Below are 16,816 nucleotides of genomic sequence, written 5' to 3' on the forward strand. Positions count from 1 at the left end.
CAAAGGGAAAAGGGAATCTCCCGATGTTAAAATTAAATAAAGTCATTATTTATTTAATAGTAAATTAAAAGTAAAAATGTGAACATAAAAATATAGAAAACAAAAATATTAGGATATCTAGGCTTATATTTAAATAAAACAAAAGAATGTAATAAAATAGTGGGCACAAGAACATGTAAAATTGTTTAATCCCCACTGATCTGAATGAAGCATCCCTTTCTCTGAAGAACCACTCTTATCAGGTGGGTGTTTCATGGAGGAGAGAGAGGCAATTGAAGCTAGGAAATGATGGATAGCAATGACCTTTCTATCTGTAAAACATGGGCATATTTTAGGTATTTAATCTTGAGAATTGGATTATTATTAATCAATTATTAATGACAATTTGAATCTATGGTAGATGTTTTTTGTTTTCTTAAATATCACATAGCTAAGGTCCTGCTTGAAAACCAGAAAGGAGATTAAATTCTCACAAGCAAATAGTGTTCAAGACTGGCATTTTCTTCCCTCCTAAACATTTCTTCCCCTGCATAACAGCACACACTGATGATAACCTAGTAGCCTCTGTAAAAATTCTGCCTAAGTATTCTGAAAACCGCCTTTATAGCTTTTTTTTTTTTTTTTAAATTTTTGCTCCTTTAAAAAAAAAAAAAGGAGCAAAAATTATCCCTAACCTTTCCCAAAGAACAAAGCAAGCCATTGTGGTAACATGGAGAAGCAAAACTACCTATGGCTTCATTCCTATAGCCACTAGTTACTCAACTGCATGTCTTAACATCCACACTTCCTCACTTGCCAAATCTGAGTGATAACAGAAGCAGAACATCTCCACTACAAGCCACCAGATCATATAATGAAAATAAGCAGAAGGTGTCTGCAGGTATTTAAAATGCATTGACAAAGAAGGAAACGCAGACGGAGTGATTCAAAGGCTAAGCTCTTTTGAAAAGCAGAACCCCTACAGCCTGCAATAAAATACAAAATATATGTGCATCTGTGAGTGCAAAGGAATAGGTCCCAATGTTGCCTTGAACACCTGAGCTGAAAAATATAGAGGTTATACCAGTTTGAAGGAATCACTATGACAAAGAGACTCCTCCTCACTCAGGTTCTAAAATTGAAGGATACAGATAGCAATGGCCACCTTATGAAGAATAAAGCCAATTTAACGCATCTAAGACCACCACATATTTGGCAGGTCTTCCCGTACTTAAATTCTCTGCTAAAAAATGTACACCTTATTTCTAGTCTAACTGAACTTCCAGGCATTACACCTAGTTCTCCCTTTGTCTGCTTCAGTTGATGAGTTGTCTTAACATATTTCTGTGTTTTGTGGTATCATGTTTCTTAGGGACTAGACAAGGGCCTCTTTACTCCCTTGTTAACACTAAACAGATTTAATTCTAGGAGGTTTTCCACAATAAGGCATGTTTTCAACTACTCCAGTCATTCCTGAAATATTTGTGGTTCTACCCTGACCCTTCTCCAACTGAACACAGTATTCCAGTAACAGTCATGCAAGTGCATTAACAATTAATACAGAAAGGTAATATAACCATTTCTTCTCATTTAGCTATTCCCTGCCTATATAGCAGTAAACTGTAACCTTTTGACTCTCAAGGTCTCTTCAAAAACAATTCCTTGGTTGAAGCTTCCCATAAGATTACCCATTTACCCAGGGTATTACGAGCTTTTCCATTTGGGGTGAGAGAAGGGACTCTCTCTAAAGGAGGCGGGAAAGGGCTCTAAAGGAGGTGGGAAAGGGCTAATCTGGAGAAACCTCATAATCTAGAAATTAAAAAAGGGGGGTTGAGAAAAGGACTGCAAGGGCAGGGAAGGTGAACTGAAAACATCATACTTTGGAAAACGGGAGCAGCATTTTATTTTATTGATGTTGCCTGGTAAACTGAGTTCACAAGTGCAAATGAGAAATCATACATAATGAAGTCATTACAGAGCCTCTAACACTGGACTTCGTTGTTGGTGTGCCAGTAAAACTGACTGATTAATCTACTTCCATATAACAGCAGGATAAAACAGCTGCAAACAAGGAAAACCTTGGAAATAAAATACTGGAAATATTTATAAAGTGAAAAATAAGGCTAACAAATGGAGTGTGTATCAACTGTGGGGGTGGAAAACAATCTGTATGGGAAAAAAAGAAACTGACTCGTTAGGATAGTGAATGGTTGTTAATACCTGAGAAAATTGAAATATGCCTTGTCTAAAACAATTTAAAGGGTTTTTAAATATACCATAATGATCAAAACATTTTATTTGTAACCTCAAGCTTCTTTCAATATGCAGCATTTGGCAAACTTTAGCCTAGTGGGGTAATAGATCTGGTTGAATCACAGCCATTCTGAGCTATGATACTTGTTATTTTAGATGAAATGCCTAAGTAATATTGCGATAAAGAAGCTTCTCTTTGCTCTCCTTGTTCTATCTTTCAAACTTGAGTTATGAAGTAGATTGAGTTGTAAAACTCTTGCAGACTACAAGAAGTACTTGTAATTGAGCCGGTGTTCCTCAGTTCTTTTAAGTAGAACAGACTTCCCTACTCATGGCCACAGCCTCCAAAAAAAAGAAAAGAAGCTGTTTTAAGTTCATCATTTTTTGTTTCTTTCATCTAGAAAACATTAACAATAAAGGTTAAAAGAAATCATTAATTTGAAACAAAGGATTGCATCATAGCAGCTACTCAAACATATCTCATAATAAAGCTACTGCTACACAAAACTTAGTTATTAAGACCAGGAGGTTTAGAAACTTCCAGGTTTCACTTAAACTTGCTTTCATAAAATCAAAGGTAAAACTACGCATGACTCCAGAAGGAGCATAGCTGTACACACTGGAGCAGTACATTACACTTCGATTTTACCCTGCCTTTGCCATTGTTCCTGATATTTTTTTTAATACAGCAGTAGATAAGCCTCCCATCACAGACACCACAGACACATACAACTGCACAGAACTGTCAAGTCACTTTACCAGGGACTTGCACAGTCTGCTGCGATTTCTACTGTACTTTGAAAAACATGATCTTTTCCTCTCCCTCTTTCCCAGTAGAGCCACTACAATATGTCCTTGTGGTGAACAGATTAGAGGAAGCACAGCGCCATCCCACTGTCCTTGGTTCTTTCCTCCATAGTTCAGGTATGCTGCTAGCTGTCACACAATAAATCTGCTTTCTTATTGTTCCGGAAATAAGGAAGGCTCTAGGAAGAGGGAAGGAGAAAGAGGCCACTCCAAAAGCAGCAGATTCTATATATGCACCTTCCCACGTCCTCAACACAAGGAAAAATCAATTGCTTGTTCAGGGACAGTTAGGTTTAAAACAATAATCTTTTCGGATTTAAGTAAACTCTGAAGCTGTTCAGGACAATTCTCACTCTTTAGAGTCCTTTAGGAATTATTCTTAAATTGCGAGATAAATATCTGACATGCCAAATTAATTTCCTGTAGAGGATCTAGATAAGTATTCAATACATTAAGGGTATAAGTATTTATAAGGATTATTTAGAAAAAAGGATTAACTAAGGTTTGAAAAGAACTCCAAATGCTAACACAAAGTTCACATGTGGAATGCGTAGGTAAGACTAAAAAATGAGCAAACAAAACAAACCTAAAAAAAACAGGGTGACTCCATATAAAATCACCAGTATTGACAACAGCAGGTTCAGAAATACGAATTTACCCCACTGTGCACAGTGTAGTACATGTGCAGTATAAAGACATACTGACCCCAAAGTGTGTGGTCAGACAATGATCTCCAAGAGCTGGCTCACTGCTCAGCCTTTAGTCCATTTGCTTTCTGAATACACCCTATAATTAGAGAACAATTTCTCATGCAGCCCCTCCCTTGAGCAACTAATGTTCAAGCATTCACAGAATTTTAAAGTAGCATTAGCTCTGGCAGTTGACAGAAATATTTTTGCCTCGGGAGGGTGCAATTGTGGCTGATCTTTTGGACAACATAAGAGCTCCAATTCAAGACAAAATTGGGAACAATCTTGCATCCCTTTTCATGTTTTAAAGCATTTAAGACATACACTAGGAACATGGACTTTCAAAAACTCATTAAAAAAACAGTTCCATATCTTAGGCCTAAACCTTGTCTTGCAGCATTCTTTAGTTTTGAAAGGAATAACTGCTTTAGGATTAAAAACTCTTCATAAACTTACACCTGACCAGTACCAAGTGCATCTGAAAGCAACAGCTCTCAGCATAGTTTACTCTGCCACTTAAATGTATAACCTGACAAATCAAGGCCGGTGACACCCAGCACAGCTGCATTCTGCAGCTCATGTGCCTACTAAATATACAGATCCCATGATGAATGATAAAAATATAACAATAAGGCTTAAAAAATGTAGATGCTACAGAGGCCTACATTCTACTGTACCACTCAAATCACACCTTTCTTTTAACTCACTGTTTATGCATGCTGACAGGAGTCATTCTGGGAAATAAACTCAGCAAGTACGCATTATAGTTGCAACACAATTGCATTTGACACGCATTTAACAGAGTCAACGGGCAGTATCCCGTTACACTGTGAAAGCAAGCCTAAGTGGCAGCAATTTGCTCTGGAAATACTTACTTCTGATGAGGTCACCATCAGTGCGATTTCCCCAGATGGACTGGTCTTGTATCTCTGGCTGTATACTTTGGTTACTGGAAGGCTGGTTTATGTCTTTATCTCCTGCCGCGGTATTCTCTTGGTCTGCTTTTTCTAAGTCAAAAGAAATTTTAAAGTATTAGTTTCTATGGTGTTTTTCCTCTATGTAAACAAAACTCATCTTTGGAAATTTAAACCAAAAAAGAATAACTCATCTCAGCCCCTCATGTAGCTTCCTTAGAAATAGTTCCTAATAAAGCTTATTTTCCATTTGTTTTCTTGTCTAGATCAAAACAAATTTTCTTTAAGAAAGTCTTTTAGTCATATTGTGCTTAATCAGGCAAAATAATACTCACCAGCATTTGCCACCACATGCTATGGTTCAGTTTGCTTATGTTGAGTTACCTTCCACAAAATTTTCAGATAAAGGTTTGAATTGTTTTGTCACATAAAAAAAAAACATTATTTTTTTTGCCCACATACATGTGGCTCTGGCATATAAAATCTACAAGAATTCCACTAATGCCTGTTTTCTATTATTTAAAATTGGAAATATAATTAAACAGAAATATTGCTGAAACTTCAAAACTGCTAAGTACAAATATTCAGAAAATTTATTATAACACAATCACCCATTTTGTTGAAAAAATAACCTTTAAAAACCATTTTTTAATAAAAGTCAATATTTAGCCTATGATGAAAGGAAAAATTATTTCTTCTCTCCAAGTATATACAAGACACTGGGAAATTCTCATGGTAAGGTTATTTGAGGGATTCAAGTTTTTTCACAAGATAGCAGATCTTGTTGTTTTGATGATTTCACCAATTAACACACACAGACCTGCATTTTCACAAACCAAGGTAAGTGACAGCTTTCATTCTGATTGTCATTAATGTTTTAGCAATCAAATTCACGTACACAAATCTTTCTGATCTTGATTGCTACAGGATTTTCCTATGGGCATTCAAAGAAACACTTCCAAATCTGGAATTACTTTGTTCATTATTCACAGTGACAGATTATCAGTTTATATCACTTACTCGAGGGACCTGTAAAACACTAAACATTTTGTCTTAAGCTTTTTTTCTAATATACTTGCAACATTTGATAGTTACAGTATATCTAAATGAGCAACTGTTGAAAAAGTCTGTCAGGTCTATTTATTTGTTTCAAACAATGTGTTTATAAATCACTTATCACAACGTAATGACGCCATATCCTCCAACAAAGCAATGATTCCAGTCCTGAAACCCAGGAAAAACACTTACTGCTACTGCGACATATGAAAATTAGTTTCTTTATGTAGCCAACAGCAGTTCGATTTTAAATCCTAACTTTCTGCCTTTGTTATCCACCCTATTAAACTGAAGCACTGATCATCACTTAAAATAATATATGCCATACTGTATGTATAGTAGCATGTGCCTTCAAGCACTGCTGCTCCCCTTCTATTCATTTCCACCTCTGAAATGTCTGACCCAGCTACATCTGTGGTACTTCAATCTCAGCCCTCCCTCACCTCCCCATTTCTTCAACAGCTTGTCAATATTTCCTCAAGCCTGTCTTGAAATGAACAGTTTCACTGGGATCGGCATAGTTACTAAAGCAACTGGGAAGATACCCATTGACTTCTGTGAGTTTTGCATCTTGCCCTGATAATACCTAGATACTCATCCTACCAAAAAAAAAAAAAAAGCACCAAAACTAAATCAAAAAACTCAAAAAAAAAACCAAGCTAAAAACCTAAGAGATGTTTTCAAGCCCTTTGACAGGCATCAGACACAAATCCAACTGCACTGAAGTATGATGATTCTGCCTGGGCAGTTATGTACTAGGTGCAAATGAGATTTAAAAATGTCTTGAGCTGATTCTCCTGGAGAGAGTCTGTTTTGTTCTGATGAAAATAAGCAGTGTCGTGGAGAGAGAGAGTGTAAAAACTGTTTTCCACATAGAGAAAGCTTAAATGAGCTGTTTTAAGAGATTTTGCTCTCAAATTACTTTATTGCAGTAACATCACCAAGATTGCCACAGTATCTTCTAGACAGTGGTAGTACAAAACTGCAAAGTTACTGGACACAGTTTGGATAAGACTTTGCAGAGCCCTACTACTTCATGTAGTAAACAATGAATAGCCCTAAGGAAACATTAATGTTAATGTTAATATTATGGGTCTTTCAGTGTTCCAGATTACATTCTTATACAAGAAATCTAAAGGAGTGCAGAATACAGTCGTCATTATTCACAGGGATTTAGTTTTCATTCCTCTGCTTTGTTACTTGGTTTTGGTTCAGTATCTTTGTCTCTCTTTTTTTTTTTCTTAAAGGTCATACATGTATTTTTCATGTGTACTTTTATTATTCTAGCCAGATATGGTAAACAGCCAGGTATAATTATTTAATTTGCATGCAATTGTAAATTATATTAACGGTTAGCAAGAAAGTAGAAAATGGCACCATTAAAAAGTAAAAAACCACAACGCTTCAATTGAACACCAACCCATTTTGATAGGAAGTTTATAACAATTAACATTAATTGAATACCTATTCTTTGATCTATATAATTCACATGAAGATTTCCCCAGGAATGTGCATAACAGAAATCTACATCACTTCTCTGTTTTAATCAAGCTTAACCTTATGCATTTTTATGTAATACTTCCTTAGTATTTTAGCTTCTGCTTCCTTTAATACACCCCTCCGCTCTCATGTGATTAACCTCCAAAACTGAGAGCCAAGAAGAAAAAGAGATGCTCTTCCTAGCAGTTCAAATAATGGAAAGAAAAGACTCATTATGTTCTGAGGCTGGCAGTGCTGAAGTAGAAATACAATCTCTCTTTAAAACCGCAAGTCACGTCACAAAAGCAACATAGTCTTTTTACCTACCACCATACCACCCCCAGACGAGTAACCCATGTGGCTACATACCACTCCTAAACTAACAGGCTGAAGAGTTTCTAGCCAAAAAACCCGCAGGAGTGGTGTACACCCACACAGAGTAATCATCCTGAAGGTAAGCAGGGGCACAAACTCTGCTTGTATACAGATTAATGCAAGTTTAAGGTTTCAATACAGAAAGGATACAACATGGTGGCAAAGTATAGAACTGAGATGGTTAACAGCCCAAATCATTTACAGACAATTGGTAAGCCACTTACTGAAAAAAAAAGAACTTAATCACATCTCAAAATTACTATTTCATTAAACAAGTGAACTATTTTTTGTTTTTTTCATTTGGAATTATTAAAGTATATATAAATCATTTCTATAGTACATGCATTCGTTTTAAAATAATCTTGTTATATTTGTTTTTAAAGTTACACAGCAATACATGTATTTCATAGAATCAAACTTGTTTTCACTGTTGGGACTATTGTAGCATTGATTGTTAGCTCCCATTTTAGTTCAGAGCATATGCTTCTTGTTACATACAATTCTTTGAATCATGACAAATACATTCCACAAGACTGGACTAACACAACATTGTCGGTAGTCTGGGTCAGCAACAAGGCTGCTATTACAATAGCCCTCTCAAAAAGAAAATTTAACAAATAAACAGAATTGCTAAGAAAGACTTAGATACAGTTAGGCAAGAAGGGTATACAAGGCAATCTCTCTAGATCCTTTCCAATCCTTTCTTCTATGCTTTTATAAAGTTGCTGGGGCATAGTTCAAACTAATTTTTGAAATTTTCTTACAACACCCCAGTGGAATATCCCTCTTTTTAGAGCTATATTTATTCTATCTTCCTCTATGACAATGTAGAGGGTATTGAGTGGACGTCAAATTAACATACAAAATTGATAGAAAATACAAAACACATAGGTAATGGATATACATTTGCAGGACACACCTGGAAGGGCTCAGGGCTTTGTCTCTCTAAGTTCTTGTCCATTCACACTTAAGCTTCTCCCAAACACCCCACTATGTCTCTTGAGCTGACCCAGAAATGGGTCCCCGTGTTGAAACATGCCATAACGCATCAGTAATTATGTAATATTCAATCTCTGAACACGCAAAAAAAATGGAAACAAGTGCCCACAATGAGTGGGTTGCATGTCCTCAGAGTATGATTGGCAGCTGATTTCTATTCATTGCATGACACATAAGCCTATGTACTCACTAAGCCATCTCTTCCAAGCATGTGAACTATAAGACTGCTTGACTAGGAACATGGTAAACTGGACTTGAGAAACAGGTTTAGAGTTTGTCTACTGACACAGGGAAACTGTGAATATAAAATGAGTTAAAAATCCTGTCACTACAACAATAGAAAGCTCTGTTGCTATGACACATTCATCTTCTGTTCGCCAAAAACATGGTGGACAGCACCAAACAAGTAAATCAAAAGTAACAGCTGGGAAAGTCTTCTGGAAACCTGAGTGCATCATTCTCATCAAGGAGAGAGGAACAAGAAGAATGGGCTGGCACAGTGTAGTCACTGTGACCTGCAAACATGCAGAGTCAGAAACAGCCCAAGAGCTTTACTGTCTAAGGGTGGAGGAACGGCTGAGGCACAGGGCAAAGCTTATTTATGCACCTATATTTGACCCAGCTGCTGGAATGTAAACATGAATCCTCAGAAGGCCTGAGTTGTCCCTGAACAAGCAGAGGCAGATTTAAATATACATGGGCAAAGTTCAAACCATCCCAAATGGAATTTTGTCCTTCAAAGCACAGAAATCACAAAAAACACCCCAAAAACCAAACAAACAAACAAACAAAAAAAAAAAAAGACGCAAAAACCCCACAAAACCCAGGAAGAAAAAAACCAAACCAAATAACAACAGCAAAAAAAAATACACACAAAAAAACCCAAATAAACATGAAAGTAGATCTATAAGGAACAAAGTTGAGGACTATTTCCAAAAGGAAGCAGTATGGTTCTCTGGCTCAAGCATACAGTGGTTGGGAGGGACTGAAGAGCATGTGACAAACACTGCATTTCTAACACTTCCTTTGTTCATTAATATCCTCGCTGGCAAGGAACCACTGAGGATGCTCTTTCCTACTGAAAATTCCACTGTTCACAACAGTAGCACAAAGGAATCGCAATAATACCAGGTTTCACAATGCAACCATTAACAGCAACACCCACCAGCAACCTAAAACTTTTAGTCATTCCACATAACAGGTTCAACTGCGCTGTTCATGTAACAGAGTAACTATTGCAGCTCATGATCTGCTTGAACTGATCTCATTTCATTAATGACTGATTGTACAATCTAATTTTAATATTAATAATCCATAAATTATGAAGTTGAAAGTATCCATTTAGATGTTTGCTTGTTTTAAAACTAATTTGATTTATTTCAATGACTTTCACTTAAATGTCTTACTGCAACCTTCAGTGGCTTCAAAATGCCACTGAAAAAAAATCAGTCTCTTAAAACTAGAGCAATTCAACTGAACTTCTTGGAAAGCCCTTACACAGAATTTTACAGCAAGCTATACAACAACTATGACTGTACTACAGGTTTGACAGCCCTAGACAAATTTCACTCATGATAAATTGAAAATTACTAGCAATATGCACACAGGTACTCCGCATTAATTAATTAAAAGCATTAAGTCAAATACAGAAGCAAAAACTTCACAAATAATGACACTAATTGTCATGTGGTCAGTTATAAATTTATGTTAATCATCCAAAATGTTTCACATGTGTACAAAACTAGTTGCTCATTAAATGCTAAGCATTACTTGGCTCAACATTAGCATGCTAATACTTGGTATTAGCAATAGTATGGCCCAATAAAAGTGGGCCTGTACAGTAAGAGCTGATTTTAAGGATACATTCCATATTATGCAGGGGATTTTCTTCTTTGGGCTAGCTCTCAGATTTAATCTCAAAGTCTGCAGGCTTATTAGTGGCTGGAGTGCATTAGGCACATTCCTGCAGTGCATCTTTCAGATTATATTGTCCAAAAGGAATCCAGTCCAGGTCACTCTCCAGGATCACTTCAAAATGCAAACCAAACCAGAGGCGAACAGGAGATCCATTTCAAAACTGCATTGCTGATCCAAATGAAAACACTAGCATAACACACTCGCTGCTGGATGCAACTTACTAGGTAAAAGCAAGTGTTTAAAACAAACAGAAATCTACCTTCTGAAGGCCTGGAATGGAATTTGAGAATTATTCTGGTATAAAATTAGCCTATGAGATGGAATAGAAATATTTCAAATTTGATGCAAGACCTTTACAGTCAACTCGATGAAATACAAGTCTATCACACCCATGTGTACATGAATCACTTAACTGGAACAGCATGAACATGAAACTGAAAGCAGAAGTGTATTTTTATGACAAACCAGAGTTAGACACTTATGAAAGTTTTAGGTATTTTAGTCAGTAATGTTCAATAGATCTCTCAGGAATGAGACGGCAATGAAAGAAATTAACACGGATTCACTGAACTCTTGTCAGATTGCAAGTAGTAAGATAAATATAGAGGAAGTATTTGGTAAATTTGGGCAATCTGAGTGCACTGGTTAACCGTTAAAATAAAAATCCATTACTCATAACACTGAGGCACTGCTGGTAAAGTGCAATAATTATGATGATAGTAATCATTGCCTCAAGAATGTCCAAATGTGCATTGCAGTAAGTCCTCTGTCACCCCATCTCATCTAGTCAGCATGTTCCTTTAGTGCTCCTCATCTTGAAAACAGCCAAGCACAGAAAACGTGAAGAGGTTTGAATCACATTCTTGAAGAGGAGTACATGGTTTTTGTACTTTTCTGAATGGAAGTATTAGTTGCTGAACATGGTTTCCTCAGACTTCAAATCTGAACTGCACCTCCCTCCAGCATCAGTGACGTAATTTGTGCCAAAGCGAACTGTCACTTACAGAACTTGACTCTTAATATTTCTGCTGGACTTCTCCATCCTCCTCCCCACACCATTTAAAATAAAAAAAAAAAAAGAAAAAATCTAGTGTATTTCCATCATCTAAAGAGTCATCAGGAAGTTCTTAAAGTGCAATTATCAGGCTCAATTTCATTAACAGAGGGTACTAGCAGTAGCAGTAGTAAATAGTAGTGAGAAAGCTAAATATTATTCACTTGTTATTCTAGGTTACACTTAGTTACATGCAACCAGAGGTAAAAGCATTTCAAATACTTTAGAGATGACAGTCCTCCATTGTCAAAAACATGGCTTGATTCTCTAAATAGTTCCATGTTCACTGAATTTCTCTCTTGTATTCCATGGATTATTCAAACGCAGAGGACTTAATGAAAAAACTCTACCCATAACCCAGGCAATAATCATGATACGACCTCTAAGATGTTAAACATTTTCCTTAAAGCAGAGAGGCTAATGGTCACTAATTGTCAAATTCTTTGCTTAGGGACATTTTTTTGGTACCTACCAGTGAAGAAAATACTTGATTACAGCCAAACTGAAGTGGTCTGAATGTAGAGATGACAGTATTTGCTGACCACATTGCATAGCACACAGGTGTGCAATGAACTAGTCATAATTTGATTTCAAGGCCTGTGGAGCTATAGAAGAGAAACAGCATGAGCAGGGTCTTGAACAAGGGTGCACAAGTAGAGCTACACTTTTGGAAGGATGTGGAAAAAATAACTAAATCTTTGCAGATATTATGTTAAACTTTAGGTTAAACCTGTAGCCTGTACCTTAGAGTAACAGTCTCCATTGGCACAGATAACGGTTTAAAGACTGAAATTAACTACTGATATTGCCACAAAAGAAGACACTACGATTTCATTTGATCTCTCTCATAGCACACATAATTGTGGTGGGGCAAAGTCCAATAATCTCAGGAATATTTATGCATTAATTCAGTAATGAACTAGCAAAGAAGAACAGTGACAGGGCATATGTTGAGAGGGCATGCTGGTTAAAGTAGCAAAGTCTTTTAAGTTGCGAAAGCCAGAGCACGCCACAACTGTAGGCCAAACTATGTCTCAACCCAGAGTTTTCACTATATCCACAACTGATGCATATCCCTGCAATCTGCCTAAGTTTTACTACTTTTGTCTGTTTTTTTAATTAGGTTGTGGGATAGCTATTTGTGGGATATTTAAAATTCAACTGAAGTCTCTTTTCCTTTCACAGAATAATACAATTTGGCTTCAGCATCTGAATTTACATGACAGCGAACAAAAGAAGCACTTTGAAGTTCTGGAAGTTTTGATGATACCTCACAGAACTACAGAAGAGAAGTTTATTCTCGGTTATCTACACCAGTTAAACAAATATAGAAAGTATAGTACAGCATGCTGTTATCAATCAAAAATTCTTTCTCACTAGAACGCACTTAATGCTTTATTATACATACAACATAAGCCAGTTTTTTCTTATTAAGTAATCTTATTTCTAGGTGGACACAGATTTGAAGTACCTCACTGTAAATATATGAAGTCATCGCATAAATACAATGAGGTGAATCTAAGTAAAGTAGCAATTATTTTAAATTATTGCAGAATTTTCCAAATACCTCTAGCCTATTTCCAGAAATACTATGAATTTCAACCACAGCTTTTAAAATTATTGCTGAATTCTAGAGAAGTCAGTGTACTTTTAGATGTTCTGGGGGTAGTATAGGAAGAGTAGGGGGTGTTGAAAGTGCCAGACATACTATCTTAGATCTCCAGTCCTGGAATATCTGGACTACCTTACCCTGTAACCACACACTGCAAAGCTGACAACAGAAATGCTGGAATATAGACTGGAAATGTTATGAACTCACCTCTTCCTCTTTCCACCCCCATTTCCCCAACAGACTTAAGCTAGAAAAAAAGTAGCAAATAACCACAGCTATCCTTAAACCTAAGTTCATTAGAATAAAAATTACATATTTGAATGATGAATTCTGTAAAAAAAAAAAAAAACAAATAGCCTTGTCTTTCTATGAACTACACACATGGTTTAAAATTGAGCCTGTGCCTTGAAGGGTGTGGCCAATGAGCAAATCTGAATCAATATATTACACTTTTTTGTACCTTACTGATCCCTGAAAAAGTAATTTCAGAATCCTCCACCTCAACAGCTGTGAGCTGTAATTGTGTCATTAGGATTTTCTGCACATAACTTTTCTCTGGACAGATAAGTATTTGTTTCCTTACTTTTAATAAAAAGAACAGCAAGTACTGAATAAGACTATTTCATAGTGAAAACTCAGCTTAAAGTGGCACTGTAAGAATCAGACCACTTTCCAGGCTAGTTAGCTCACTAAGTTACAACTTCAGTAACTTGGATGTATGGCCCACATGCAGAATGTAACCAGTGTGGCCACCTGATCACATGTCAAATAAAAACAACACACTGAAAATAAACATATATCACAGCTATTGATGTTTCTGACAAAAACATGATTCTAACAGATCAGTTCTGTATGCTTGATCTTCTGTACCTAATCATTTTTATTATTTTTTTTTACTGTTTAGAAGTTATGAGTCATTCTCTAAGACAAAAAAAACAAACAATAAGATAAGTATAAGCCAATTTAATATGTATCCCTGCCAGAACATTTTTTACTTAGCTACGGATACTTTCTGGTTTCTCAAATGAGTCTTCAGTTTTCATTTCACATAGCTATTGACTTTCCAAGTTACAAAAACAAGACTGCATCTTTAATCCACAGTTGCACAACTGTGTTACCAGGCTCTGTTCCAGTTAACCAGTTATGAATAAAGTCACAGTTTTTGAACAAGCTTATTTGTCTGTTCTTCAGAGACTTTTTAAAACTCCTGTCAGAATTCTGGAAAACAAAACTGTAGTTGTAAACTGAAAAGAAAAAAAAAAATGTCTCATCTTCAAAGACCAAGACACAGGAAGCAAACATACTTCCCTACCTTGCAGATAACCTGCACTACACCTTGACAAGCTTCCCTATATAAAGGTGATCAGAATACCAATGTATTTTGTGAAAATGCAAACAAGACATAACTTAAAGAACTTCTCTTCAAGATGAATGTACTTTCAAACAACCTTTTGAACAGCTGGCACAAAACAAGTTTACACTCCTAGAAATTGGTTTCAACTGAAGCATCACAAAGTAATCTAAGAACAAAACAGCAAAGTGACCTCGAACTTGAACAATGCTCCTGCTGCTGGAACAACCTTTCTCATTCTACTGCAAGACCTGGAAGATCTTTAGAGGAAAGAGCTTCTAAACACAAATAGAGCTGAGAAGCAAGAAAGTGATTTTTAAGGAGCAGCATCTGCCTCTGAATGACTGCAGTTTTTCAAGTACTGAAAACCAGCACTCACAACAGTGCATTTATTATTCTTTTTTTTTTTTTTTCTACATAGGAATTTCTGGTTAAAACTCTAAAGAGGTGTTACAGAGTTACACCGAAGAGGGGAGGGAGCGGGAGGAGGAGTAAGAGAGGGGTTAAAACCCACAAAACAAATCCGTAAATGTATCATTCAAATAAAAGGTGCAACAATTACAGTGAAACTTTAAAGCAACTTACCTCGAGGGAGAGAGATCAAAGCGCTGTTTTCAGTCGGAGCTTGCTCTGGCCCTTCAGGCCCCGGAGGAAGAGGTTCTCTCACTTGGGACATCTGCCAGCTCTCTCACCGAGGAACAGACAGCCTGCACCCCCTTCCAACAACACTAACACGCGACCCTGAAGGAACAAGCAAATGAAAGCACTCGTTAATGTATTTCGTGCTGAAAACTCGCGGCTTGGGGGCGGGGGACTGAGACTGAGCAGGGACAGCAAGGAAGCAGCGGCAACTTTGCGGTGCGGCGGCGGGCGAGTCGCCCGCCCCCCACTGCGAGGACCCGCGGGGCCGGGGGGAGGCGGCTGTGGGGCGGGGGCGGCCGAGGGCTGTCAGCCGGAGGGCCGGGGGTGCCCGGGGCAGGGCTTTTGGGGGGGACCCGGTAGGAGCCGACCGGCAGCGCAGCGCGCCCTACCTCTGCATTTCCTCCCGCTCCGCCCGGCCCTCCTCCGCGCCCCCGCCGCGGGAACTCCGCGCCTCCCGCCGCCGCTCTGTTTCCCCGGCGGCTGCCGCCTCTCCCGCCGCGCCCGCGGGCCTTCCCCCTGTGCCGGGGCGCGCACACTCTCCACTCACACCCGCTGTCCCCCCGCCGCCACAGTCACTCCTTCTCCATCATTTCCGGACAATGAAACATCCCACTCCCGCTGGCGCGGACGGGGCTCGGGACGACGGTTCCGCAGGTCCTTACGCCCGCCAGCGACGGGCCCAAGGGCTGGCCTGGGCTAGGCTGGGCCAGGCCGGGTCCTGGGGGGAGCGGCCGGCGGACCACTGCGCTGCCCCCCGCCCTCAGTCGGGCCTCCAGCCGCGGAAATTCCCCCAGGAGGCCGAAACCCGTCAGGCAGAAACAGGGAAGAAGGAAAAAAAAACATCTGAAAGGGAGGCTTTCATGCCTGGACAGGGTTTGCAGCTGTAGCGCTTGCCAGCGGTGCAGGGGCACTTAAAGGTGCAGCCGCGGGCTCACAAGTTTCCCGCTGCGGGGACTGATGTCTGCCAACCAGTTGCGCCTCCGCAGCGGGGTCAGCGGGCACGCGGAGCCCCGAAGGGCCCAGAGCCGGGCCCCTGGCCTGACACTCCACTTCTGAGACCGGGTCCAGGACAACCTAACCCTCCCCTGCACCTTAGGGTCCAAGTGTGTCTAGAAAATGGACTTCAAAGGGAGCATACTGAAACATTCAACACGAAGAACAAGCATTTTCCAAAAGTACAGCCCTAAAGTGCAAACTACTCTCTCTGCTATCATCTGCCAAGTAGTGGTGGTACCTGTGCTTTCTCCACGTAGGAAATACGTTTCTTTCCCATGGTACTGATTGATTTTATTGTCAGTATCATGCTCTGTTCTTGCCCACACCATAGAGTAATGCAGTTACTGCTCATGTGGGTGATGGTATCCCCCCACCATAAGCTGCAAGCCTTACCTTGCTTATGCTATCACAGTATATTATTTTGTTGAAGTGCATCCATGTTTAAACTTACACTTTAACAAGCAGATTTTTTATTATGGTTTAGCAAATATATTTTACTAGTATGTCTCATTACAGTGTACAGCCAGGTATTTTTGCGTAAACAAAAGTAGGAAAAAAAATAGCCAAGTTATAGACAATTTACATCCTAACATAAGAGACCACAACTAATGTATATTTATTGATATCATAAGTGCAAAGGAGTACGCTCAACTATTAAAAGTTCACTTCTTAAAGTTCAGCATTTCCTCACAA

The 16,816-nt window shown here is 38.5% G+C and overlaps 1 protein-coding gene across 1 annotated transcript in view; it reads right to left on the reverse strand.

Moving 5' to 3' along the window:
• Positions 1-16,527, reverse strand: part of MDFIC (MyoD family inhibitor domain containing) — a 52,164-nt gene extending 35,637 nt beyond the window's left edge. Inside the window, 6 exon segments of the mRNA XM_061467686.1 lie at positions 4,604-4,735; positions 15,071-15,226; positions 15,675-15,688; positions 15,690-15,759; positions 15,762-15,882; positions 15,884-16,527. Coding sequence (XP_061323670.1) covers positions 4,604-4,735; positions 15,071-15,226; positions 15,675-15,688; positions 15,690-15,759; positions 15,762-15,882; positions 15,884-15,970 — 580 coding nt within the window. The 5' untranslated portion in view covers positions 15,971-16,527.
• Positions 16,528-16,816: the final 289 nt, after the last annotated feature.

This window comes from Pezoporus flaviventris, unplaced genomic scaffold (genome assembly GCF_033815535.1).
Source record: "Pezoporus flaviventris isolate CSIRO_AGI_PZ_B2104156 unplaced genomic scaffold, CSIRO_AGI_Pfla_v1 ptg000045l, whole genome shotgun sequence".
NCBI classification, from domain to species: Eukaryota; Metazoa; Chordata; class Aves; order Psittaciformes; family Psittacidae; genus Pezoporus; species Pezoporus flaviventris.